The 27,578-nt window shown below is 33.6% G+C and overlaps 3 protein-coding genes across 10 annotated transcripts in view; 1 reads left to right on the top strand and 2 right to left on the bottom strand.

The window, feature by feature from the left end:
- Positions 1–12,951, bottom strand: part of LOC108733914 — a 50,643-nt gene extending 37,692 nt beyond the window's left edge. Inside the window, exons 1-3 of one of the 6 annotated variants that reach the window (XM_018465268.1) lie at positions 12,416–12,951; positions 12,165–12,366; positions 11,633–11,722 (exon numbers count right to left, since the gene is read on the bottom strand). The gene's annotated coding sequence lies outside the window, so the exon portion shown is untranslated. Of the gene's footprint in view, positions 1–11,632; positions 11,723–12,164; positions 12,367–12,408 lie in introns of all 6 variants that reach the window. The other 5 variants (XM_018465269.1, XM_018465271.1, XM_018465270.1 and 2 more) reach the window with 5 other exon arrangements.
- LOC108733915 overlaps positions 1–25,633 on the top strand; it is a 42,090-nt gene extending 16,457 nt beyond the window's left edge. For 2 of the 3 annotated variants that reach the window (XM_025979876.1, XM_025979874.1), the window contains exons 3-5: positions 15,520–16,291; positions 16,697–16,798; positions 21,906–23,803. In XM_025979876.1, the coding sequence (XP_025835661.1) occupies positions 16,151–16,291; positions 16,697–16,798; positions 21,906–22,280 (618 nt within the window). In that variant the 5' untranslated portion in view covers positions 15,520–16,150 and the 3' untranslated portion in view covers positions 22,281–23,803. Of the gene's footprint in view, positions 1–15,519; positions 16,292–16,696; positions 16,799–21,905; positions 23,804–25,578 lie in introns of those variants that run through there. The other variant, XM_025979875.1, reaches the window with a different exon arrangement.
- On the bottom strand, positions 14,572–15,488 carry LOC112906148 (mitochondrial import inner membrane translocase subunit TIM14-like). The gene has a single exon (XM_025979877.1). It carries the CDS (start codon positions 15,067–15,069, stop codon positions 14,647–14,649), a length of 423 nt encoding a protein of 140 aa, XP_025835662.1. The 5' UTR covers positions 15,070–15,488; the 3' UTR covers positions 14,572–14,646.
- Positions 25,634–27,578: the final 1,945 nt, after the last annotated feature.

Below are 27,578 nucleotides of genomic sequence, written 5' to 3'. Positions count from 1 at the left end.
TTTTGATGATAGTATTCAGTCTCCATTGTATTTTAGAAACATTGGCATCATCTCTGAAGTTGACTTTGCAAAAAAATGATAAAGGTTCGCAGTGCAAAAAATCTTTAAAGATACTAGGTAATATTGTAGAGGGGGGGCAGTCCGTCTGGACTAGGTAGGAGGGGAGAGCGGAAAGACCACTTCAGTCTGTATTTAGGAATCGTGGGACTGGGTGAGTGGTGAGAATGATAAGACGGACGAAATGAAGACAGGAGAGCAACAGCATTTTCCTAAGTAGTTCAAGAAAACCATAGAGACTTTTTGACCAGGGCAGATGGACTCGGAATCCAACCGGTGTCCTCCTGAATGCAAAGCAATTGTCTAAAGGCTATGACGCTTCGTGTTTTCACAGTGCTCCCAGTGAAAGTTTATTTAATATGCTATGTATTTCTTCGAGGCGGAATATCGTCCCATTGATTATAATGACACCCAAACACTGGAGGAGTCATACCTTCTCCAGCATAGAAATGTAAATGTAGAGATCACTCACAAAAATGCATAATTTTCAGAATTCTCGAAACTGAAAATTGAACTAATAAAATAGTAGGTGTCTTGTTTTTTATTAGGTTTTACATATTGGCAACACGTTTAATAGCATATTCCGCTGCTTGCCCCCTGTGTGAACCAAAGAATATGACAAAAACGTTTGTCTTCACTTAAACTGTGCAGTTGTGTAGTCCACTCTAAATATATCGATATCGGTCAGTGTGATCTGACATTAATAGTGAGCAAAGTCCTTTGAATGACCAAACGCCATGGCCTGGAGTAGATCAGTGCTTAGCATTCACGAGGTCATCAGTTCGCTTTCGGGACCGTACGACCTGATCCAATATTTTCTGTTGTTTTCTTGGATTGCTTAGGTAAATACTGGGGCAGTAATGTTCCACAGATAATCTTTCACTCTGTTGTATCTTCGTTAAGCTTATCTCGTCTTGCTCACTCCAACCACCATCCCCCATTCACTATTCCTAAAAGGAGACTGAAGAGATCCTTCTGGCACACCTCCGGAGGGACTGTCCGCTCACTCACATGAGTACCTGGTGAGAATAAAACTCCCAAAAGTTTCCTATTAATGTTAGGCATAGGATCTTGTTTGTTATTTCCCAAATTGGATATATAGAAATCAACAATAATACCTGCCTCTGTTAGGAACATTTTTAGTCACAGGAAACGCTTAACGATAGCAACAAATGATGTCTTATGTCGTCTTTTTATTTAGGTGCGGCTTTTGTGCATTGAGAAAGATGAATACATGAAAAATAAATGGCTATCTATTAAATATGCGCGTATATGTGAAGATGTAAATGTGTGTGCGACTAGAAATATTTGAATGTAGGTTTTAGAAACTTTTACTTGAATGAAGATGCGCATTATACTGAATAAGCATAACCTAAAATCGACATCAAGCAATCTGTCGAAAATCTTACACGTTTTCTAAAACGGTGCCGACGACTTAATAAAAGAAAAACTTAATTACAATCACCTGACCCAAACAAAATATTTATAAGTACTAATGGAAAATAGCGTTCTGGTCTTTGAAATTTACATTATTAACTTTTAATCTCTTTTATTTGGTTTGGTGTTCACTTACGATTAGTTCTAACGCTACAAGATCATTCATATAAATATTCCTACTGGTTGAACGTTTTTAATATCTATATAAATCGTAGCTATGGGTATAGGATGTCATTTATTTGAGGTTAGCTTTTTAAAATTAGTACAAGTACAAGCCAAAGTCTTTAAATTTGTCAGTCTATTCGGGGCTTTGATGTATAATTGGGAATATAATTTATTTCGAATCCATATTTTATCAATTATATAGATGAGTCTAATTCAATAAGAAATAATTTATCTCAGGATAGGAGGGAATGGAGGTGCATGTCCAACCATTCTTAGGATTGACGACCTTATGATGTTGATAGATGAACCTAATTTTGTTATCATCATCATTATTGGACACGCACCTCCACTCCTTCATATCCTAAGCTAATCTTCGCATTTCCTTAAAACTAGAACATCCTACATCCTTAACTATTTGCGAACAGTAATCTAATGTAGGTCTACCTCTACCCCTTCTAACTTCCGTTTCTGCCTCTAATATGTCTCCGACAAGACCTTCATGCCTGAGAAGGTTCCCGTCAATTCCTTATTGATTTCCATAGAGCCCTCTGTTCTCCTATTCTTTCTAATACCTCTTCATTTCTAACCTTCTCTATCCACGGTATCCTGATCATTCGCCTGTAACACCACATTTCGAACGCTTCTAACTTTTTCTTTTCTGCCGCGCCCACTGTCTATGTTTGGCACTCGTACAGCGCCGCGCTCCAAACAACCTTTTTCGAATTTCTAAATTAATCGTTCGCGAGCACATTAAAAATATTTAAGCGACCATAGGATAGTGAAAGATTCATATTGCACTTTGAGCTACAAATAATTAAGATTATACAGTATCTACCATCATTATTAAGACTTCTATTCATCGGTTGAATTCAAAATGGTGGACGAGATACCTGCGTTTTTTTAAAGATGTAATTAGAAATTTAACTAATTTAAGATGGGTTATATTCAACTTATCTCACGATTTCACCCAAAATAAAAATTAAGTGGCATATTCTTCCTGGAAGATGAACAATTATTATATAATAGAAATGCATATTCCATTGTAAATGAACTTGATGTAATATAACAAAGCCACAAAGAAGAAAAAGGTGACGGTAAATAAATTTTTATTAAGTACTTTATTAATTCCAATTTCACAGAATTGACTAGGTACTATCATCTTTTATAACTAAAAACTTACAGACCAGTTAATGCTTTATAAGTATTGTGTAACACTTAATTCGGGGTAAAGTATCAGAAAGTAATAAAACTTAATTATTGTTATGCACCGTTTTATATAATTAATTACCTACTCAAATAATTACTTGTATTGTATCAAAGGAAAATTACCTTAACGGTATTCTTTACAAAATGATTGAATAATAGTAAAAATGTAATAATAAAGCAAAGTAGAAAGTTTCACCGAATTTAATAAAAAGCCTGACAAGTTTTGGTCACGCGACCATTTTCAAAAATAAATCTATAACTTGCTAAAAACTAGTGCGACGATATATCTTACAACTAATTTTAAGTCAGAAGTCTACATATAACAGCTGAAAAGCAATGATGTTATTTATGTAAATCTAAGTATTTTATCGATATATTTTAAATGTTCTTTAATTCTAACATTAATCGCACCATCAATTTGACCAACGCATAACAAGGCGGAAAAGAAAAGGTTAGAAGCATTCGAAATGTGGTGTTACAGGCGAATGATGAGGATACCGTCGATAGAGAAGGTTAGAAATAAAGAGATATAAGAAAGAATAGGAGAACAGAGGACTCTATGAGAAGTCAACAGGAAATAGGCGAGATAGGTTGATAGGACACCTTCTCAGGCACGAAGGTCTAGTCAGAGGTATACCTAGATTAGATTACTGTTCGGAAATAGTTAAGGATGTGGGTTGTTCCAGTTTTAGGGAAATGCGAAGATTAGCTCAGGATAGGAAAGAGAGGCAGTGCGTGCTCAACCAGTCTTAGGACTGACGACCTTATGATGATGAATGTTACGTCAGATTTTTTGAATAAATTTTTAAATTAGAATTAGGTACATATATATTTGATAGAAGCAAACATTTCGTCATTTTTTAATGGTTGGGAGTGAAATATAGTTATAAAATAGTTTAGTTTTCCTTTGTTATGGTAGAATTGTGATTCGGGCAGAAGAGTTGTGGCCTAAATGAACCATTAGGTTTAGGCGTTTCGTCGGCAACCGCGGCTGACATCTTCAGTGGTATCGTGTTGACAACGTGGACGAAGTTTCCGGAGCGATTGATCTTCGCACACATTGTCAACGCAGTGTATAATTGAAAATTTCAGCTGCAGTTAAAGACGAAAGGTCTGGACCTAACAATTTATGTAGATCTCATGCTTTCAATTGGAATAATAATTCTGCTATGGATTCCAGCCGAGAAAGGTTATGTTCCGGATAAGCAGGTTCTCTAAATTTTAACGCTTAATTTGTTGTCTGTTGTTTACCTCTTTTTCAACGATAAATTGGTTGTCCACAGCAATAGAATCCAGGAAATTAAGAATTTGTCTAATGACCTCTGTATGTTTCACAATATGTGTACCCTTGCAGGTACTTTTTCTAAATCGTTTACCATAACAACAGGTAAAAGGTAAAAGTACATTTCTGATTCTAAAATCTTGAATTGGTATATAAATATAATTTAACTTATCCTGTAGAGTGTAGATATATGTTCGATTTCGTAAATTTGAACCAGTTGAGTACGGAACAAATATTGAGAGGATCAAACATCCCCTACTGCGGGCAGGTAAAATAGGTACCGTGTTCTCCGAATATTAGACCAGGTCTTATTCTCGAAGAAGAGTATATACACTGGGGCTTATTTTAGAGATAGGTAGCTTAAGCGGGAAGAATAAAACAATCAAACATGCCTTCTCGCAAAGTAAATAANTCGTTCGACCACCACCAAACCCCTTCCCACGATTTCTAAAAGGTGGTTCAAGAGGGCCTCTTGCCCTACCCCTGACGTAAACTAGAGGGACTGCCTGCCCGGGAACAAAATTTATACAGTACAAAAAAGCAGTACCTATCATGAAAGACATCATTTTTATTGTTTCAGTAAAAAATTTAACAGGTGGCGTCTCAGTAGCGTCGTAGACATAAGAGAAAGTACATACAAGTCGAAGAAAATTTGAATGCTAACCTGTTATATATGACTATTTTAGTCATCATCGTCATAAGGTAGACAGACTGGTTGTACATGCACCTCCACTCTTTCCTATCCTGAGCTAATCTTCGCATTTCCTTAAAACTAGAACATCCCACATCCTTAACTATTTGCGAACAGTCATCTAATCTAGGTCTACATCTATTCTTATTAACTCCTGTATCTGCTTCTGATATATCCCATAACTAGCCCATTATACCTGAGAAGGTGAGAACATATTGGGACAAAAATTGTGGTTATTAACAAGTAGCAACAGAACAGTAGTGACCCTTAATATAGAATTCTTCAACTTCTTCAACCAACACACCTTACAACTCTATGTTTAAAGTATGACTCTGCTTGTAATGCAAATTGTATCCATGTATCTCCTAGGTCCTAGGTTAATTGTCCTTTCTTGAATCAGCTGACTGTTAAGATGTCTAACTAAAGGGTAGAAATAACTAACGCGCCTAGTTTGGATATCCAAGGTGTTTCCGTTTAATCGTAACTTCTAATTAAAGATAACCAATGTATTGACGTATTGAGCACGTGTAAATGTCAGTATCCGGTCGTAGGTCGTAGATGTTATATGGGAATATAGTAGAAAATTCAGCAGCGCAATCGTTATGTGAAAAGAGGTTTCGGCAAGGAAAGGTTTCTTTGATTGGCATCATCAACAACGCCATCAATCCGTCCGAATTTGGACGAGTTCAACTGGCGCAATATACATATAATTTTTGAATGGTGTCTTGTTATTATTCTTCCAAACTTATGTTAAATCTGTGAAAGTACGTTTATCAAATGCCGCAGGTGATATACTCAAGCATATCTAGCCATCAAATCATAGAAATTGTTGAAGTACTATTGTTATAACTTGTGTAAGCACATTAGTATGTTGTACATACAATATTATCAGACATGGTTTATTAAAACAGTCTACGGGAAGGTGCTATTGACACCAAAAGTATCTATCGAAATCGTGGATTTTAGAAATTCTGGTAAAAATTGACTACAGAAAACCAATGTAACAAAATGACTCTAATTTTTTAATAAAGTATATAAGTAAATTGTAATTAAAATTAATTAAAAAGCAGTAATGTTCTGCGGTTATCGCGTAAAGTGATTTCAATTATAGAATTTTTACGAAAGTTGATTCTCTCTTTCAGGAAAATTGCTGTGACAACCTCTGCTCCTCCGAAAGTGCCTCTCATAATCATACCTAATATAGCGTGAAAACAGTTTTCTTCTGTTAATTTTGTTCGTTTTTGTGCGTTCATCCAAAATATGGCGGTAGAGGTAATGAGTACTATTTTTGCAGTGAAAAAGTGTCCGCAAAATGCGTTAAATTAGGGTGGCGCCACAGTAGCAACAGGGTAAATTTCAAAGCTCCAAAAGTTATCATAAAAGGATAGAGAAATGAACAAGGACAAAATTACTTTGAACTACGTAAATAGTTGAGGTTTGGTATACTGAATTGTCACTAACTATTCTAGTTACTAAAAGTATAAAATTTTTTAACTCGTCGCACTTAAATTCGTCAACAACTGCTAGATTCATGCCATACCTTTTTCCGACGCCAACGCCATTTTGGAGGGTTTTTGAACTTCTATTTACTGCTTATAGATGGAGAATTTTTTAACATTCCCCCCATATGAGATAGTACTTCATACCTTTACCCGCCATAATTCAAAATACTTTGGTAAGTGTAGGAAAGATAATATAGATACAAGATTCTCTTTAAAATAACAGGGTTTACGACATACGTATTACTACTCAAAAAGGATCTATGAGCAACATTGTCAAGATAGAAAAGGTAACCGGAAAATACGACACCTATTTGCGGCAGTTTTAAGAAGATTATTGTTTTTTAATTATAACTGACTTAATTAAAAATACTCCTGACAAGATAACCTCGTTACACTGGACTCATATTGTAGCTGTGATTTTCTACATTGTGATATCAACGGCTCCTGGACCGTAATATGAGCTAATTCTAACCTAACTTCTGTCAAGTATTATTATAGTCGACATTAATCTTTTTAAACTGCTCTTTAAGGTCCTTCTTGAAAATTCTCAAAAATGTTCAAATCGCCAAGTATCTACCTTCAAATGTGGTAACAAAATTGAAATAAAAATTTCAAAATCAATTTAAAAAGAAAAACACAAAAGCTTCAAACTCTTTTTTAATAATTAACCAATATAATCTACGACTACAGCAGTTTCACCAAACACTGCTTCCTTCAGGTGTGAGATAAACAAGGATAACATAATTATAAAACTTTCATAAATATTAAGATAGTGGGGAACGTTAAATAATTGAAAACGAATTTAAAACTGGGGAATTATTAAAATCAAACATAATTTTATTAATGATTAGTGTACAAACTTTCCTTTAAATTCAATTTTAGGATTTTAGGTAGGTACCTACATGTATGGTTTCTACCTTTCATTAAAATAACATCAGTTGTGTTCTGCTAACCTTTGCTTGAAGGGTCTGCCAATTTGTCTCATATAAACTTGATTCCAATTACTACCATTCAACGAACAAATTAACTTCGGATTTTGATATTTTATTAATAATTTTGTCTTTGTTAGGTTTGTTTTAAAATTTTTATATTGAATTTTTATTGGTTTTACATCTTTTTTTATTATTTATATTTTAACTATTTATTTTCTACGGTCTTGTCAGCCTTGGAAACAAGTCTTCCTTTTCTAAATAAGAAGATTCATGCTCATTGTTAGCTCATGTATCGATAATAATTAAAAGATGACTCATATTGTACCATCATATTCCAAATATACGATAATTGCAATGACGTAATTTTTAATAATTATCTATTCGATTATCTTACCAAGAAGGTATTCGTGCTTTGTAGTGAATTTTAAATCTTTGCTAAAGTCGTCAACAACAAATGGCAGAGTAAACATGTTTTTATTATTGGAATGGAATGTTAATCTAACCATAAATACTTTGATGTACCTACAGGTCAGGCAAAATGTTCACCGAATGTTGAAATTACAAATTTGTACTTTCTTCTTTAACAAGTTGACTGTAATAGTTAATAGAGTTACAACTTCTTTGCGAACTAGCCTAAACTGTCCAAACTCTCAAAATCTTTCAAACAAAACCTAAAAACCATCAAAACCTTTAAATTACATTTATTAGACTGCAGCTCCAGGTCAAACCTTGATGTAGAATAATTTTGATGATAGTATTCAGTCTCCATTGTATTTTAGAAACATTGGCATCATCTCTGAAGTTGACTTTGCAAAAAAATGATAAAGGTTCGCAGTGCAAAAAATCTTTAAAGATACTAGGTAATATTGTAGAGGGGGGGCAGTCCGTCTGGACTAGGTAGGAGGGGAGAGCGGAAAGACCACTTCAGTCTGTATTTAGGAATCGTGGGACTGGGTGAGTGGTGAGAATGATAAGACGGACGAAATGAAGACAGGAGAGCAACAGCATTTTCCTAAGTAGTTCAAGAAAACCATAGAGACCTTTTGACCAGGGCAGATGGACTCGGAATCCAACCGGTGTCCTCCTGAATGCAAAGCAATTGTCTAAAGGCTACGACGCTTCGTGTTTTCACAGTGCTCCCAGTGAAAGTTTATTTAATATGCTATGTATTTCTTCGAGGCGGAATATCGTCCCATTGATTATAATGACACCCAAACACTGGAGGAGTCATACCTTCTCCAGCATAGAAATGTAAATGTAGAGATCACTCACAAAAATGCATAATTTTCAGAATTCTCGAAACTGAAAATTGAACTAATAAAATAGTAGGTGTCTTGTTTTTTATTAGGTTTTACATATTGGCAACACGTTTAATAGCATATTCCGCTGCTTGCCCCCTGTGTGAACCAAAGAATATGACAAAAACGTTTGTCTTCACTTAAACTGTGCAGTTGTGTAGTCCACTCTAAATATATCGATATCGGTCAGTGTGATCTGACATTAATAGTGAGCAAAATCCTTTGAATGACCAAACGTCAAGGCCTGGAGTAGATCAGTGCTTAGCATTCACGAGGTCCCCCAGTAGCACACGACATTGGCCCAATATTTATTCTATATTGGTACAATATTGTATATGGGCCCAATATTGGCAATTTATAGCCAATATTGGTAATATATAGGACATATACTGTTTTCCTATATTTTAATACAATGTTTATCCGATATTTATCCAATATTAATAAAAGATATTTGACAATAACTTTTATTTATATTGATTTGTAATATTTATCCAATATTGGCAATATATACAAGGNTCTTGCAAAAGAAGACACAAAAGAAAACCGACGGATCGCTTACATTGCCTACACATTGTCAGGAGGAAATAGAGCGTATATGCTGTTCGATACTCCTCAACACGAACATCGCCATCGACGAACAAGCAGACGCTCTATGAGGTCAAAAAGATAAGATTTTAACTGCTGCGGTCTGCCGGTGGACGATCTTGAAATCTTGTCAAGTGCATTCAAGGAAATAACTGTTTTTAGTGGACTCGCAGGTGGAGAGGGGATTACGAAATTTAACCCACTGAGTGAGCTTACGAGTCGCCGTCTAGATCTAAAATTTCTCTTACCAAATGTTTATTTTACCTATGTATGTATGTGTATAACATCTATAAATGCAGTCATCATGATCTTAATTATGTACTTACTAATTTTATCATTTGATTCACGCAAGTCGTAATTAGAAATTACGGGGTAAGGTTCATGGCCAAATATTTAAGACTATACTTGGTGTTTTTTGCGTATTTATATTATCATAATCTTCTGTTTCCGATATGTTTGAAAATACTCTTACTTTTTTAAAGAAATGGGCACTAATATCCCTTTTCTATGGTGTAAGTATTAATTTCTAACGAGTAAACCAATAGTTTGTCTAATTAACCATTACCTAGTTCTTATTAAATTTTGTATTCTCTAACAAGTAAATAACAACTAATATTTGTCATTTAGATAATTATGTATCTTATTGAAAAATTATAATTTTGGAATGATCTTCTATTAACTAGTATGTATTCATGAGCTTTTAGCATAAATTTGATTGAAGATTTATTTTCTATATTTTTTGGAATTAGTTAATAGGTTTTCAGTTAAATTCGATTTTTTGAAAAGCTCTTAAGGCATTTTTAGAAGGAATTTTAAATATCTAGGTATATACTGTAAGCTTTAATTTGAAAATGGATATGACTGTAAAAAGTGTTTGAACCTCGGTGTTAATTGACAAACATATGCCAATTTTTTGGAAAAAAAAACTTGAACAGGTCATAGCAACAGCATTTACTGCAAAGAATTAGGGTAAAAGCTAAGCGAACACACACATAATTTAATTAGACGAAAAATAAAATGAAACACACTTGGAATTTACAAATAATTTATTATAACCACTATAATTATTTCCACACACTGTGCCTTCTTCAGGTGGTGAAGATATATCAGATATCATATATCTCAAGTGGAGAAATATGGAGTTACATTACTTGAAAGCTTCATCGATTCAATATTTAAATAATGAAAATAGTAATATAACCTCACATTTTCATTTGAATATTAATTCCAAAATTTATTCTCAATTTCTTTTCTCATTAAATTGAGATAATTTTTAGTCGAAAAGAAATTAAGAATGATTTTTCGAAGTAATATTTAACATTAACCACTTTCAATTGAATGTTTATTTAAACGTACTGTCTACAATTTGACGATATCGAACTAGCGTTTGTCTGCAAAGGTTTATTATGACTATGACTATTTTTGCCAACTAATGGAAAAAATCCGAAAGTATCTAAAAATTCAGTTTCATGATACTGGTAATGAAATTTGTACAAATTTTACAACTATTGTAACCTAATAATAACCAGGTATCATAACTAATGGTACAGTCTCTCTAATAATAGTACCTGCAAAATATATTCACAACATTAACAACAACTATAAAGACCGAATATACACTAATTTCTTTCAAGTTCCATAAAACGCCGATGCGAAGTTTTTTTGGCGTATATATTAATACTAAAATCATCCTTTACAATCATGGTGAGACTTAATTTCGGGGTAGGTTATACTTTCGGGGGAACGTGGTATATATGCATACCTACATGCAGCAATATATCTTAATTGGGCACCCAAAAGTGCTCAACTGAACGATTCCGAAGCCAAAAGAACAAGACTTCATTCTCGTTACCTATTCCTACTATAACCTTATGATCCTAAACAATCAAGCAAAAGTATTCTTCGCTTAATACATATATTGGGGGTATTATTAATTTATTTTGACCCTCTATGTATAAATGTGTTATTTCCTTAAATACCTATAAGCAAAATTAAACTGTGTTTCTAGCAGTATGGTCAACTTGACCACGGTGACCAACTGAAAAGTGAGTTAAAGGGGACCCCAGTTAGTATGCGATATTTGGCAGGTAAAAATCCCAATTGAATGATTTCGGAACTGGCCCTTTAATTTTAAAGAAGATCAGGTTTCACATAGGGTGTAAAATTACCTTTAGGAATTTTTCCGGGCAAGAATGCCGGATAGGTATCCATCTGGAACAAATGTTAAACAACTAGGGATGTGTTTCGAAGAAGGAATTTAATATGTACCTAATTTTTAAATGTTCTTTCTTTTTTATATGCGCTTCTATTGAAAACTTCACTCATTTTCTGATCGGTTTTATAAATGTAAACGCTGCGAAGATCTGAAAAGGATGAACAGGATGAACGGGTGGACATAACGAAACTGTGACGAATGAAGGAAAACGAGAATATTTTACTACTATTGAAGAAGGTATTAGGTATGTTGTGTGACTCACATGTCTCTATGGGTTCTCAACCCCTCACAACTTTTTCATCCGTGACATCCGGTACGATTCAGGTGTAGAATCAGACTTAAATCCGGTACACTGTAATATTTATTAGGGTCAAACAGGTACACGTATACATGAGGTTAATAATAAGTGACCAAAGATAGTAATAATAATAAGAATTTATTGCACCTGAAAACGTTTGCTAGGGAAGAAGACGGCTAATCTCTTTCATTTAACTACGTGTCGTCTAAAATTGTTTCAAACATAAGAACTTAAGTACAATTAATATTAACCCCCTGTACAAATTCGGATTTCAAAAAGTATGGGAACAGTATCATAATCATTGATGAGGGATACGTTATAATTAACTTCGAAACCCATTTTGTAATTTAATGCTATAATTGCATTTACAGTTGAAATAACGAAATTATTGTCAACAGGTGATTAGTAGGTATTAAGGGTGTCGAAAGAGGAATTAGCGACCAGTGTGAAGTCGTTTGAAGATAAAGTAAAAGATTATAGAATCAAATATAATTACTTTTAGATATCAACAACTATTCCAGTTATGCAGAAGCTTTGGTGTCCAAATTTTAACAAGAATGCGTCTTGATCCTATTTGACAAATTTACCTAGTGTCACCGGTGGTGTTTTGAACGCACTTTTTAGATTCCGAAAAGGATTTTTTGAACAATTATTGAATTTCGTCGCATCATCGTCCATATTATTCCTATATACAATTACTATAATCAACTGGTATAAAAAAGCTAATTTAGAATATTTACCACTTACCGAAAATCAACCAGAGATATCGGCTTTATCGGTTATTCCGCAATAATTTTCTTCGTGGAAACCGCGTTGGCACTTGGCTGTAACACTTCCACACCTAAATTCCAACCGAGACTTTGCACTTTAGATGCGGCAACAGCGCAAAACGGTAAGAAAACTCGAAAAGTGCGTGTTTCCGGTAATACCGATCGCCCGAATCCGGTCAAACGGAAAGAAAAACGATACGGGATCGGAGGTAATCCACAGGGATAACGGTGCGGTTTCCGAGTCGGGATCGATGTGTATGGAAACCACCACGACGACGATTGGTATGTAACCAAGTGGACAAGACAGTTTTGCACCACGTCACTGACGATTCTCGACTCAGGTAACTGCGGGCGGCAGGTAGAATGCTGCCGCCGCGGACGCGGTTGGTGCTGGAGAATGTCTTCGAGGCCATGGGGACATGAAAGAACTTGGTGGGATCGGCCACCGCCGCCAGGTCGACCATAATACTACGACGCTTTTTGTACGTATACACGGCGCACTCGAAAAATTCCGAAAACGAACTAGGAATCCGTGGAGTCACCAAGGAGTCGTGATTTCTGGTTTAGTTTAGTCTTTTCTGGAAATCTGGAATGTGAAATTTTGGAACACTAATACCATACAATAATCGGATTCGATTGTATCCGATCAAATGCTGTCCAGGTGCTTCAAATAGTGTGGTTATTACATGTAAATTTTTACACGGGTTTTCACTCTATGCTGAGTGAGAGAATTGACCACTAGAACACCGATTAGACAACGTGACATTATTTGACTAGGAGATATCGAATAGTAAGTTACTTTTCTGCCAATTGTAACATTCATCCCAACCATCGTGAAAATTGGCCATTGTCGCAAAGCAAACTATTTGAAAATCTTGATCCTATCAGGACATATACATCAAACAAGCGCTCAACTATAAAATTGTCCTTTTCTATTTCTACCAAGAATAGTAATATACAATTACGTGACAAGTGAAGAAAGTACAATTTTCACTCCTGGGTATGAATTGCTTTCCGATCCTAAGATGAGGCCGGCAAACTCCTTGGGGGTATCGCAGTTTCTTCCCAATGCCCGTATATCTTCATTCGACTAGAGTGGAGACCATGTGGAAACTGGCAAAATCCTATCATCTTAATAAGAGACAATTGCGATTTCGTTAATGGATTTCAATCCAGCAACAGAATTGCGAACAGAAAATACGATGAGTATACGTGGGTCAATTTACGAAGATGAAGTCATCAGTAAGTTACTGAGGGGCAAAGAAGAAATTTGCTACCTTTTCCACACGTTCTGCGATAAACAACAACCCTCTCTATGAAATCAATGCATACGCAAGGAATCATTCTCCAATAAAACTGTTACCACTATGGCAACTCAATAAGTTGAAAATATCTTGTTCTCCTTTTGGTTATTCCATTACAATTTTTTTCTAGGATGGACTGAATGAGCGTAAGTTAATATAAGAGATAAACATTAATACTTTCGTGGTGACGAAGCAACGATAATAACATCGCCAAATAACATGTTGACAGAAAGTGCTAATGCTCTTTGCTTCTCGCATGAAAATAGAGGACAGAAAAATCAGTAAAGAAGCGATCCAGTTTCATGGAAATACTCCATGAAACTGTAATATAACTCATCGTGAGTCTAATCTGGATTATCAATCCATAAATCCCCACCTATATCTAGAATGACAGTCGATGCAATGAACTCTTCCAAATGCACACAGATTAAACAATTATACTAATGAAAACCCAAATGATTTCATGACCCTTTCGTCAAAACAAGGGTTAATAGGCACAGGACACATATATATGTATAACGAAGGAACGGAATTGTGCTTTTTCAAAGAGAAGTCAGAGGTTATAGATATTGTTAAAAATTTCCGAAACACATGTCCGTAGGTGTTTAAGTGATCTTTCTAGAAGAAAGCTAAAACTACTTCCTGTTATTTTGTCTCAAATATTTACAAAACTGACTTGTAACTCACTTCCTCAAAAAACAAATGGTTGTCTTTGGTAATTTACCTTCTTCCGTTTACTTCGCGATTTTTGAAGAGGTCTTAAAAATAGTCACAGCTTTCAATAGAAACTTCCTTACGTTTCATTGTAGGAGTATTGTGGAACGGGAAATAGGATTACATTTTATTTATAAAAGTGATATCGGTATCTACAGGTAATTGCTAACATTTAGAAGCATATGTAATCTCATTTTCTTCCGGGTGGCAGCCTTTCCTCCAAAAAATCTTTTGCTTCATTAATTTTGGACGCTATGTAAGGCGATCCTCCTCGATCGGGATGATTAAGAGTAATAAGTCGCAAAAACGCCGCCCTAATTGTGTTCTTCTTAGCAGTAGGTTCCACGCCAAGGATCAGAGCTGCTTCCTTTAAGTTCATCTTCGATTCAAATCCTCCTTTGTAATATTGGGAGTACTTATCTGTGTACGATGATCCTCTTGGGCAGTTGCCATCAAACATATCCGGATCCAACAAACGAAAATGTTTGATCAGATGTCTTACCTCATTTTCTAAATGTGGCATTCGTCTAAGAACATAACGTCCAGCAAATCCGATAGCAGCAAACCCTAACCCTGTGAAGATCATTGATGCGGGCGAAGACCCTCCCTTCATTATTGCTAATTGTAATTTGTAATCGCCACAAGATTGGCAAGAGTGTTGAATTAAAATGAACAATACTGTCAACAGTCACACCTTTTAACAACTGAAAATTTTTATGACAGATCTGTCACTACTCTTATCAGGGTGTGCCAACATAAATAGATTTAAAGCATGTAAAATTTGTTTATTTTTAAATTAGGGAATAATGTATTGCACTACAATCTGTATATGTATAACTCAAAGGTGTTATTGGAATAACCAAAATTGCTATACAATTACAATGTACTGGAAACAAATTGGACAGTTGGATGCAAATATATTTTCCTACTTCTTTCGTATTAGATAGAAGATGGCAATGTGTTTTGTGATCTATTAATTTAAACTTATTTTATTTCTGGGAGAGAACTTTATTTTCAAGCTGATCAATCAGAGTATAATAGAGGTAAACCTTGTATATTTCAGTTTATTCTGTCGCAAGTTCCATCTATACTGAGCTGTTAAAGCCTCGCTACTTCAAAAGTAGATAGCATTGGTCATGAGGTCGTTGTGAATAGTCGCCGATAGAGAGCAGCTTCGTGATGTAATTTTAATACGTTTATTTGAATTTTATGTTTTTTACATATTTAAAGCCAAACGATGTTCAAATGTAAATGAGAGATTACTAAAAAAAATATAATATTCCTTTGCCTATTAGTTATTATACTTACATTCACAAAAGCTTAAAGCAAAATAGGTGAATATTGGATGCAGTTTAACTGTTGAGCTTAACGCAGGAAGTAATTTAGGATTTGCTTTAGCTATAGAAAACTAAAAAATGCTACATTGCGTTTTTTAAGAACCCATTGGGTTTAATACAGGGTCTTTTTGTGGCCTAAATAAACTAATAATTATCAATGTTCAATATTAATTAATATTGGAAAAGTGCCTAAAGCTTACGTGAAATTGAAATCGGTTCCAAGTTATTGAGACGATCAATACCGAGACGCAGGCGCTGAATTGAAAAGTTTAGACATGTGAAAACAAAAATTTAGGTTCCTCAGAATTATTCAACAAATGTCAATTTTGCCAGTGCTTCAACATTTTTAAAAAAGAAATGGTTGAGACGGCATACGAATTTGAGTGCAACAGAGCAGAACTTCTCGGTTTGGACAAACCCGATTTCCAAGAATTTTGTAAAGAATACGATGCTAAAAAAGCTGCCGAGGAAATTGCTTTAGAAACCGAACATCTGAAGGTAAATTGTCAATTTTGGAATAGACAGAAAACATAAAGATTTAACTATTTCAATTTTCGAAATATATTTATTTAAATTGACTTTACAGTTACTATTTTTCATTGGGTCTTTGATTTAACGTGGCGTTTTCTTTTGAACAAGCTACAGAAAAAATTGCAAAATTTCATCTCGATTTTGCATCAGAAAATTAAAATAAAAAAAAAAGAGAATTGTCTTTACAGTTTCTCTGAAACAATGAAATCCAAAGAAGCTTTAGAAAAGTTTCTTTAATTTCGATGTTAGACCTAATGGTCAACAAATCACAAAACATGTGATGATATTAAAATAAAACAAATTCAGCTTAACAATGGCGATAAAATTAAATGACCAAACAAATTAGAATGAATAATCTCGTAATATTTTTAGGAAATAGAAAGTGAAAATGAAGCCTTGAAGGGTGTAAGTGGAGGGTTGGAAGAACTAAGCAGTATATTAAGAAGTACACAAAAACGTATTACCAACTTTAAGGTATGCCTTCCTTGTATAGTTTAAATCATCATTCTATGCAGTTCACACTATGTGGTGTGTATTAGCTGCTACTGAAACACATATTCCTTGTGTTAGACAAGATTTTATTAAGGATGTTCGGGAGGTACAATCGGAGACAAAAGTACATAAAATTAGAAATTCGTGATTAATTAGGTTTTGCAGCATATCATCAGGTAAATAAATAGTATCTATACTAAAAAAAAAAAATATACGGTTTGAGTGAAAATATGGAATTTGACCAAAAACTTTGAGTAAAATAAGAAATAACGAATAATATGGAAAATTTTTAACTGACTTTTGGCAGTGAATATGCCTTGATTTCAACTTCGAAACAAAAAAATATTTAGTTTCAATCTCTATTAATAATGAGCGTAAAACTTTTTAATATGTTTAAATAATAATTAAAACTTTAAAATTGCATTTATTTCAGACAATTATAAATATTATCATTATATTATCAAGTAAAAACGAGATTTTCAGCTAATTTTTCATTTTTTCCTCGATAACCATTTAGTGAATTTGAATAACCTTACGCTAAAGTGATTCTCCAGAGTTCAAGTTACTTATTATAAAAGTTTGAAATTTCTGGTAGCTTTTTTTCTGTTAATAAAAATAAATTTAATCTGTTCGGTTAACGAATCTCCATAAAATGACGTGTAAAATTACAATTTTTTAAAATTTCAATAACTTTTTAACGGTTTAGTGAATCGATTTGTAATTTTTACAGGAGTTTTAGAATTGAATGAGGAACGTTCTTCCAAATTTTTATTTGTCTCGTAGCATTTTGACATACCTCCCAAACATCCTTAAGGTATTTCGATTTATCCAATTGAATCGATGATGCAGCTGTCATAAGTAGCAGGCACGCACAATCAATTAATAAGAACATTTAATTTCTTGGTCGGATATTTGTCGAAACTGTGAAATGCAGATCGCCATTTCGATCTTTGCAGATCTTTCCATCAATGCGCCATAGGCAGTCCCAAAGAGACTCCTAAAGAGGAAGTTTTCAAAAAATTTCTTCGATTTCAATGATGAGCAAAGTAAGATTAAGATCAAGACTGTCTCGGTCTTGGTATTGTTCTTGGTCTTGTTTATTTGGTCTTTGTGCTGGTCTTCCTGAAATACTTCTAGTCTTGGTCTTGTTCTTACCCAAATATTTCTAATCTTGATCTTGGTCTTGGTACTGTTAATATAGTCACGGTATTGGTCTTGGTTTTGGTCTGATACTTGCAATAATTCTATTAAGCAGAAATTTTTTTTTTTTTCATAAAAATTTAAGAACTTATCGTTCTTCCAATGCATAATTTGAAATTTTGGCAGAAGAAATGGTGCAGGGTATTCGAAAGAAGTACAAATATCGAAAAAAGATTAGTTTGTCTATTATTTTAACCGTGTGTTACCAAAAGGTAGAAACAAAGAACAGTTATTCCGAGGAAATTCTTGTAAATCCATTTTTTCAAACAGTGGTAGTTTCTTTTTGTATATTTAGTGTTAAAATACACCCAAGCAAACTGAAAATTTGCTTCAAATATTAGTGTTACTCATAAAGGACGATAAGCATAGTGAATCGACACCAGAGGGATATTTGGATTTTTTTTGAGGTTATATTGGTACTAATGAGATACGTTAATCCTGAAAATTTTAGATCTCTATCTATTTTCGTTTTTGAATAAATCCGAAAAGTGAAAAATCAGAAAATATTTTTTTTCTCAAAATTGGCTTAACCGATTTGAATGAAATTTATACACGTTATAGAAACATATAAGGGCTTTACTCGAAAAAAATAATAGCTCATGGTCTTTATTATAATTATTAAAAACAGGCGATTTTTTCCGAAAATATTTTTTTCTCTTCTGATTTTTCGCTTTTTTGGATTTATTCAAAAACCAAAATAGATAGAGGTCTAAAATTTTCAGGATTAACGTACCTGATTAGTACCACTATACCCTCAAAAAATAATCCAGATATACCTCTGAGGCCGATTCACTATGCTTATCGTCCTATGCTCTTTACTGGAATAATAATTTTTCGTTTGGTGTTACATATTTGGTCTTAATCTTGCATATTCGGTCTTGGTTTTAGTCTTGGTCTTATTCGTTCGGTCTTGGTCTTAGCTTTACAAAACCAAGACCAATTTTGCTCATCACTATTAGGTTTGGTCAGTGACGATATATGAAGATTGCGCATGGCGCGCTAAAGAAATCTAAAAAGATCCGCGACTCGCAGTTCTGACCAAAAACCTAAACGTCTTGATTTCAGAAGTTTAATTAGGCAAGATAAACTGGTTTTACTTGCAATAATTCCTGTTATACATATCTTGAACAGTAGGTTATGTTTGGTAAAGTCATCCATCTTGATCTTTCTCAATTATAACCCAGCTTTGAAGAAATAATATCTGTATTAAAAATTTCATGGTTCCTTCAATTTTTTACTGATTTCTGTCAATAGGAACCATAATAGATATACTGAAACAATCTTTTTGTGCAGATAGCTCTTACGCCACTTCATGATGTTCTCGATTAAGTTAGCTTTCAAATTAAAGACTTGAAGTCGGAATACAGCAGAATATGTGTCGACTGTGTTATTTGTCAGGCTTTAAAGAAATCTCTAAGGTTCTCACTGAAAGGCGACACAAAACAATCCTTTAAAGATCAATATTATGTTCAAAACTGTGATATATGACAGGATTCAGAGCTGGTCAGGTCACCATTAGGGCATTGTGATTAAAGGTGCATTTCCAATTCTTTCAGGGATTGGAAGAACTGTAAATGAAGCCCTTTCATAAGCAAGTAGTTGGGACTTTTTGTAATTGAAAGGGTTTCAAGCTCTTTAAAAGTCCTCAGGGATTTGAATCTAATTGTTTGCGAAATAATTGGTATTTGGAAGTCCTTAAATTTTAAAATGTAATTGGGATTTCAAGGACTTTGGGCTTGGAATTGTTTCGGTGAGAGTTTAGCCCAGCTCTGAAAACGTTTCATTTTTTATTTTGTTTGACTTTGACACATGACACATATTTTTGAAGTTCCCGAAATCCATTATACTATAATTAGAAAATTATTGATTAAAAAATTATTTAGGAAGGAAATTGTTAGGTTATTGGGTGCACTTTGCGGTACTTTCGAGTGCATCATTTTACGTCCTTTTATTTCTGGTAATAATAATAATTCAAAACAACTTAAAAATATATTTTAACATTAAGCCAACAGTCAAATCTTTCGTAAAAACAAGATATGTCAGGCACGATAATCTGAAAAAGTTTATCTGTCCTTATAATATCATGCAAGGTTATATATATCTGCTGTATTACGATAACTGTATAGAGCAAATAACATGCTCGAGTTAATTCATGGCATTCATTCTTTAATGTCAATTTAAACAAAAACGTTAAAGATTGAATTTACTGTCAAAAAAAAAGTCTAAAGAACTGTAAGATAAACAGATAAAAGAAGACTTTCGAGGAGTAAATAATTAAATAAAGTTAGCATTTTCACCACATGACCGGAATCGATTTTTTAATTGAGAAGGTGTGATAGTTTAAATGCCCTTTGCAAATATAAAATTGCCCCCATCTATATATTTCAGCTTTAATATGTTATTATTTGTTTAGGAACTTTGATAAAAATGCATTAATATAAAATATTTTTTTAATTATCAAAATTTTTTTCCTAACATCTTTATTCATTTTTAAATGAAGGCAATGTGAACTAACCATAACCTAACTTTCAAAAACTCCTTGAAAGCTAGGTTTGGTTGATTTAAGTTACCCCCAGTCTCTCATAATCATTATAGGTCGTCAGCCCTAAGACTGCTTGCACATGCACTTCCACTGTTTTCTACCCTGCCCTTCCTGTTTCTGCTTCTAATGGGGTTACAAAAAATTTCTCTAATTAGCCCTTACTGCTTGAGAAGGTATCCTAACCAACCCATCTTGCCTTTTTCTTATTGACTTCAATAGCGCCTTCTGTTCTCCTACTCTTTCTGATATAGTTAGAACATTCAAAATTGGCAAAGTCCCCAACAGAAAGAGATTGGGACATGCAGAATTTGAGCATGTTGTCAGTATCGGACTTCAACGTTCTCAAGAATTTAGAAACGCAAAGACACGTGTTTAAAGATATAATTCCAACCAGGCATTTATAAAGTCGATCCTGATCTTTTGCGTACCTAAGCTAACTTCTATCCGCTGCACCGCTTACTATTATTCGGTTATTTCATTTGACTTTGTCTGCACTACTCATGAAGCATTTCCTAACTTAACAAATGCGTCTTCGAAACGCAGCAAATTACTGTAGTCCCAAGTGGAAACAAGAACGAAGATACGTTCATTCTTACAGATAATTCATTGCAGACTATACCAATTTTGATCGTCTCAACTGTACGTCCTCATTTCTAACCTTCTCTATTCACAGTATCCTCATCGTTCGCCTGTAACACCAACACTTGTTAACATTTCCTTTTCCACCGCACTCATCGTCCATGTTTCTTTTTATTAAATGCGACTTGACACTAAGCTATCCTTTGTTTAACTGCTCCATCTGTCCTGAATTATCTGGGTTCCTAGATACCGAAAATTACTGACTTCTTCTAATTTTTCCTTCGTTCTCTGCAATTATTACATCATTAAATCGAAAAGGAGTTTTGCACTCCCAATGACGAAATTGAAGAGTACTACGAAAAGATAGTTTGATATATAAAAAACCTTTTTGTCTTGTTTTAATGTATTTTTTGTCGAAATTCTTAAACAATTCATAACTTGTTAAACTTAAAAGAAACGGCTGAAGCAATTATAGGTTATGAAAGGGCACATAAACGGTAATCTTGTAACGTATCACACCTTAATTAATAAGTCGATTAAAATAAGTACAAATCTTCCTCAACCCTATCTATTTGGAAACACTAAATCATACTTCATGTTTAGTTTACTCGTTTCTTACAATTTTCTACGTTGTTAAGACCCACTTTAATATCATTCCAAAGTTATTTTAAAATACTATGCCTTCATCGTTAGTCTCATCAACCTTTTTATTTTAATACGTTATGGTAATATGTAATTGTCATACACCTACAGAAAAATTATTTTAAGGTGTCGTATGGCTCAATTACCGATTACCTTAAGGACAAAATAGGAAGAAGAGGGTCAGGGGCTTCCACAAAATCTGCCAATTCAGAATCGACAGATGATCCCCAAATGATATCTCAGCATCCCAACGATTCCTCTAACGAACACCTTCACACTCAAGAAATAAAATTAGTTAACGATAAGGGTACAACTCAGTTTGAAAATAAGGGGTTTGAAAATGACAAGGAAGAAGTTGTAGCGTCCCATTTGGACACCGACCTATCCAGAGCTCTTGATAATCACGTTGATAAGCTCGATAGCCTTGTAACGAAAGCAGAGAATTGCGAAATTGGACTACGGCATCAAAACAAACAAATGAAAGGCTTTTTAGGAAAATAAGAAGAGAATACGAGAAATCGATGGTTGGTATCATTAAAAAGTCGATTTTAATTTTGCGACGATTTACCTAAGGTTTTCTTTTTCTTCAAAAATTCAAAAAGCCTAGGCACCTACTTAGTCTGTGCTTCAATGGCGTTAAATGTGAAAATGTAACAGGTAATTCTTAGAACAGAAAAGTTGATAAGATATAATGCTACTGTTTTGATACTTATGAAACTATTAGTGGTTAAAAAGGTGAATGAATGTATTTTTATAATAATTTAATTAATACCTTTATTGATGACAAATAACTTTATTTATTGTTGAATATTTAAAGCTTTATGGTAAGTAGTAGATATGATAATTCGGAATTCTTCTATGTCTACAAACAACTACAATATACAGGGTGTAATAAAATAACAATGTTCGAATATGCAATTGTACGTAATCTGCCCATGTGCGCATGATGGGACAGACTATAGTTTTAGTAGAATTTTATCGGATAATCAACTATCAAACAGCAGGGAATCACTATAGCACTATTTTTCATTTTAATTATTAACTCATAATAATTGATCAATAGGTAATTAATAATGTGGAAACATGTGTTGGAATTTCATACAAAATTTATTGGAATGATTTTTCTGGTAACGTTTTAGTACACCCTGTATACTTACCTCTAGGAAATTCAAAGTACAGAGCGGGGCAGAGGAACCTGACGAATTTCATATTTATAATCATCATTAGTTTGATATGACGAAGCAAAGAATCTAGATATGTACTTAAGGGTTGGAAGGTGTTTATATTATAAAGGTAAGTTCATCTGAATAGTACATCCGTGAGACGATGGGCTTCCTCGTTTCTTCCATGGTGTTCGTCTTCCTTCGAAGATTTCCTGTTACTCTCTGAACCATTAGCAATTTTATTTCTAATGTGCTGTTTTAACTCTTGAATATTGACATTTCGAGATGTAGATACTTATACATTTATCACCATAAAAAATCGAGAAATTATTTATTGAGGAAACTATTGGCGCAAGACGTTCACTGTTGCTCTCGCTATGAGTGAATTTGAACCATCTCGCTATCACACGATTACCTTAAGGACAAAATAGGTAGAAGAGGGTCAGGGGATTCCACAAAATCTGTCAATTCAGAATCCATAGATGATCTCCAAATGAGTTGTGGTACCTACTCAGAAATTTTGGAGTAGGTGCACATTTCCGCGTAGCTGTTTGATGCAGCTGGCCCAGCATTGCCTGCATTGTATTCGAAGATCAAGAAGTACTTAAAAGTAAAGTCTGTACACATCTCGTATTGTCACCATTCAATAATTATTTATGACAACACATTGCGAATGAAATTGCGGTGATTCCTTATGAAAGGATTCGGAGAGTCAGGGGAAATCTTCGATGAAGACTGAAGGACTATGTAAGAAACAAAAGGGAGCTCGTCTCATGGATGTAGTACTTGATAAATCTATATATATAAAAGAGCCGATTTGGCTGAAAATTAGTGGGGAGGTACCTTAGAACCAGGAGACGGACATAGGATACTTTTAATCCCGTTCCCGCGGAATTTGTGGTCAGATTTACTTGAAGTTTGGTCTTAATGGTCTCTCATTTAATTTCTGAAAGACCTATCTCGACATTTTAAAAAATTCAACCTCCAAAGGGGGAGGGGGTAAAAAGGTGTTGCAATTTTTGTTTGGGACATACTTTATTTGTGGTTGAATTTACTTGAAACTTGGTATATATGCTGTTTGATATTATTAATCAAATAAAAAGAGATTGCAGCGTTTCCTTGGGGTATATTTTATTTGTACTCGGATTTACTCGAAGGTTGCTCATTGTTGAAATTAAGCAAATACGTGTTTTGGCAATTTTTAAAAAATCAACCCTTAAGGACGAAATGTTGTTGCTACGTTTGTATTTAAAATCTATTAGGTACATAAAATTAAAACGTTGTAAGGATGAATTGGGAGTTAAATGATTTTATGGGGAAACAGTATTAATTTCTGCGAGCGAAGCCGCTGGGAAAAGCTAGTTATTAATAAATGTGAGTGTTATTTAGTTTTGAAATTCGTCAAATTTCTCCGCCTCACCCTGTGGATTAACTTGGTAAACAACGAATTTCTTTCCGTTTACTCTTTTAAAAGATTTGTGCCTGTTTAACAGAGTAAATACGTATTTTATAGTTTAAGTGTAACATTCTACATTAGTCTATTTAAAATAAGAGACTACATTATTACCAAATCCATAGTACTTATATTCTACTATAACTAATGGAAAATACACTATCTGATAACGTGGTGCTTGTTACAGTTAGAATACAGAGTAAAGTAGTACTTTAAACGCAGTTGAATAATTTTTTATAACCACAATGTTCTATACCCTTTTGTGTGTTGATAATAAAAGATAATCCATGGATAGAGTAGAGAGAAGGTGTGCCTGATAAAAAGTCAGACTAAAAATGATTTAAAATGGATTGGCGATCGGGGCCATTTTTGGCATAATGAGCTTGGGCTGAAATTCTGAAATTCCAAAATTGAACCTTAAGTTTTTTATTTTTAAACTTTGAGATAAGCTCTAAGTTCAATATAAAAAATATTCTTATGTATAATTACATATTGTTCTAATCTAGTATTTGGTTTTGGTCTTGTCCTACTCCGAGATTAAGATCACTAATATGCAATAGAGACTTAATTATTATATACACATACATAATTATAAGTACCTATGGTATATACATATGCATATTTGAATAATATATGTAATTGTATTGTAAGTGTCAATAAGTAATGTAAGTAAGAGGAGTGTTGCCAAAAAAGATATTATGAAAAAAATAACATTTATCTCGATGCGTATACAGTAGAACCTCGATAAGATAAAGACCAAGGGAAACGTAAAATAATTTGAGTTGTTGAGGTTTTTACTTACTAATGGTTTAAGTTTAAGCTTTAAAATTATGGATTTCCAGTGACTTAGCAAACTCTTCAGCTTTTTCCTTTAGTATAGATCCACTAACACTAATGATTTTACATATTTCTACACTGTCTAAACCATGTAAAGAAGCATTTTTCCAAATTAGGAAATTCAGCAATTCTTCATCTTTTACATAGAAGACTTTCTCCCGATTCAAACCACTTTTCACTGCTTACTGAGGTGCGATGCCCAAATTATTCGTTTAACTTATAGAGGGTTTTTATTTTAAGTAATAGAACTTTTGGACTCCGAGGGGAAGGGAACACAAAATTTTATGAATTTATAGAGGTTATTACGTTATCGAGGNTAGTGTTAATTAATTTTTTTTTTCTGCAGATTACCCGTAAATGATAGAAAAAAGAACCTTCAAGTTAGTTTGGTGTTACTGAAAACGTTATCGAGGTTTAAGTTATCAAGGTTCTACTGTATTTGGGTACCTATCTGGTAACCTCTTTCTAGCCCAGAAAGGTACCAAGTACCATACTATAACTGAGCACCACCATAACATTGCTATAGGTATTGAAGGTAGCTAATGACGCCTTTGCTTTTTAGTTTTACATGGTATAAAAAGACAAAACAACGAAGAGAATGTCATTATCTCTGTTTTTTTCTACTTTTATGTGCTGAAAGTATTTTAATCCCTTTTGGTGAATATTAAACCATAAAAGGGATCATTATCTAAATCCATATTTAAATATAAATAATCACTATGTAAAGTCAAGTGGTCTAACTAATGAATTTAACCCAACCTAACCTAACTATTCATAACCTAACCAATAAATAATTCCATTCTTATCGTTATCAACTTACACCAACCATTTTGGTAATAATATATTCTCAGAATCGAATTAAAATACATTTAAAACCTGTCCATTTAGTTTGTTATCTTTTTTGTCAGAATTCCCCTCTAGCACATCAAACTTTCAAAATATTCTGATCTCAAGGCAAAACAAGCCAAAACCATTCGGATTTTGAATTTTTATGGATAAGGCATGCGTTTGAGGTTTTGATATTTTGAAATCCTATTGTGCTAGCTGAAGCAATATTATAGGACCAGATTCAGCTGATGGAAATGACATCTGTGATTATCAGTTTCCTAATTCTTTATGCATTAGTGAATCAAGGTCGACTCATCAGTATCTATCGTTTTTTTTATTCTGAAACGTTCATATTGCGATTCGATCATGCCAAAAGTTATTCGAAAGAACAATAATAACGAAAAGCTTTTTGGTTTAAACTTGTTATGTTGGTGGTACCAGTGGAAAATAATGGGCTTATTATGACTCTGATTGTTTCAGGATTGTTGTTATCTTAATAGGCACAATAAAGCACGAAAGGTAGTAGAATTGAGTGATTTTTGAATAATTCTTATCATACGATACATCGATGTTTAGATACCTATCTACATTTTATTACCTTCACATTGTTGCCAATTAATAACACCAGCTGTTGTATTTATTGTTATAAGAAGTATTTACCTAACAGTTATAAGTGTGCTGATATTATGAAGCAATAAAATTTTAATAAACAATTAATTCATATTTTTAACAACCCTACACCATATAGGTATGTACCTACTCCCTTTATCATTCATCCAATTGCTAGGAAACTTTGAAGAGTTTTTGTACACGCACCCCACGAAAGTTTAATGGTAACAAATCTATGTATAGTTAGGACGATCAAAATTGGCAATATACTAACTACAAGGGTTCATAGAAAATTTTACTTCTCTTCTGATTTTTGCAATAATAAAAGTTATCAAAATATTTGAGACAGCTTTTAAATATACCATCCTCATAAACATTTATCGCACAACAAAGCACTTCTGCATTGGACAAAATTAAAAAAAAAAATATCCCGAACCGAATTTATTGGTGTAATTCCGATGGAACGTACACTAACTTTGCTACTCGAAGCTTTTTGGCTAGCTCGAGTATGCGGTATCAGCGAAAATTTTATAGATTAAACATTTTGACCTTACTTTCACTCCCTTAACTGCAAAATCACCTTTTTCCTTACATTATTGTTAAACAAGAACCTAACTACCAAATTTTATGTCTTTATCCTAAAAACCATGGGACTACATCCCCTTTTTCACGTCATATGATTCATTTTGAAAAAGCCATACAACACGTTTATTCATATCTAATAACTTCGCAGATTTCAAGGTTTCATACAACAATTCTACAGATTTAATCTGCTTAGGGGATGAAATTCCAGTAAAATTTTCATAGAGTTATGGTACGCCTAAAAGTGAATCTACTGACTAAATTTTATTTTTCTAATTTCAGTAATTTCGGTTAGGTGTTTATTAATTTGTTAAATAAGCTAACTTT

The sequence above is a fragment of the Agrilus planipennis genome, unplaced genomic scaffold, assembly GCF_000699045.2.
Source record: "Agrilus planipennis isolate EAB-ADULT unplaced genomic scaffold, Apla_2.0 scaffold11, whole genome shotgun sequence".
NCBI lineage: Eukaryota > Metazoa > Arthropoda > Insecta > Coleoptera > Buprestidae > Agrilus > Agrilus planipennis.
The sequence above is the reverse complement of the archived record's forward strand: the minus strand, read 5'-3'. Positions and strand labels throughout refer to the sequence as shown.

Excerpts from the sequence above, each read along its gene's own strand:
- LOC112906148 (XM_025979877.1), bottom strand. The coding sequence starts at position 15,069 with ATGAAGGGAGGGTCTTCGCCCGCATCAATGATCTTCACAGGGTTAGGG.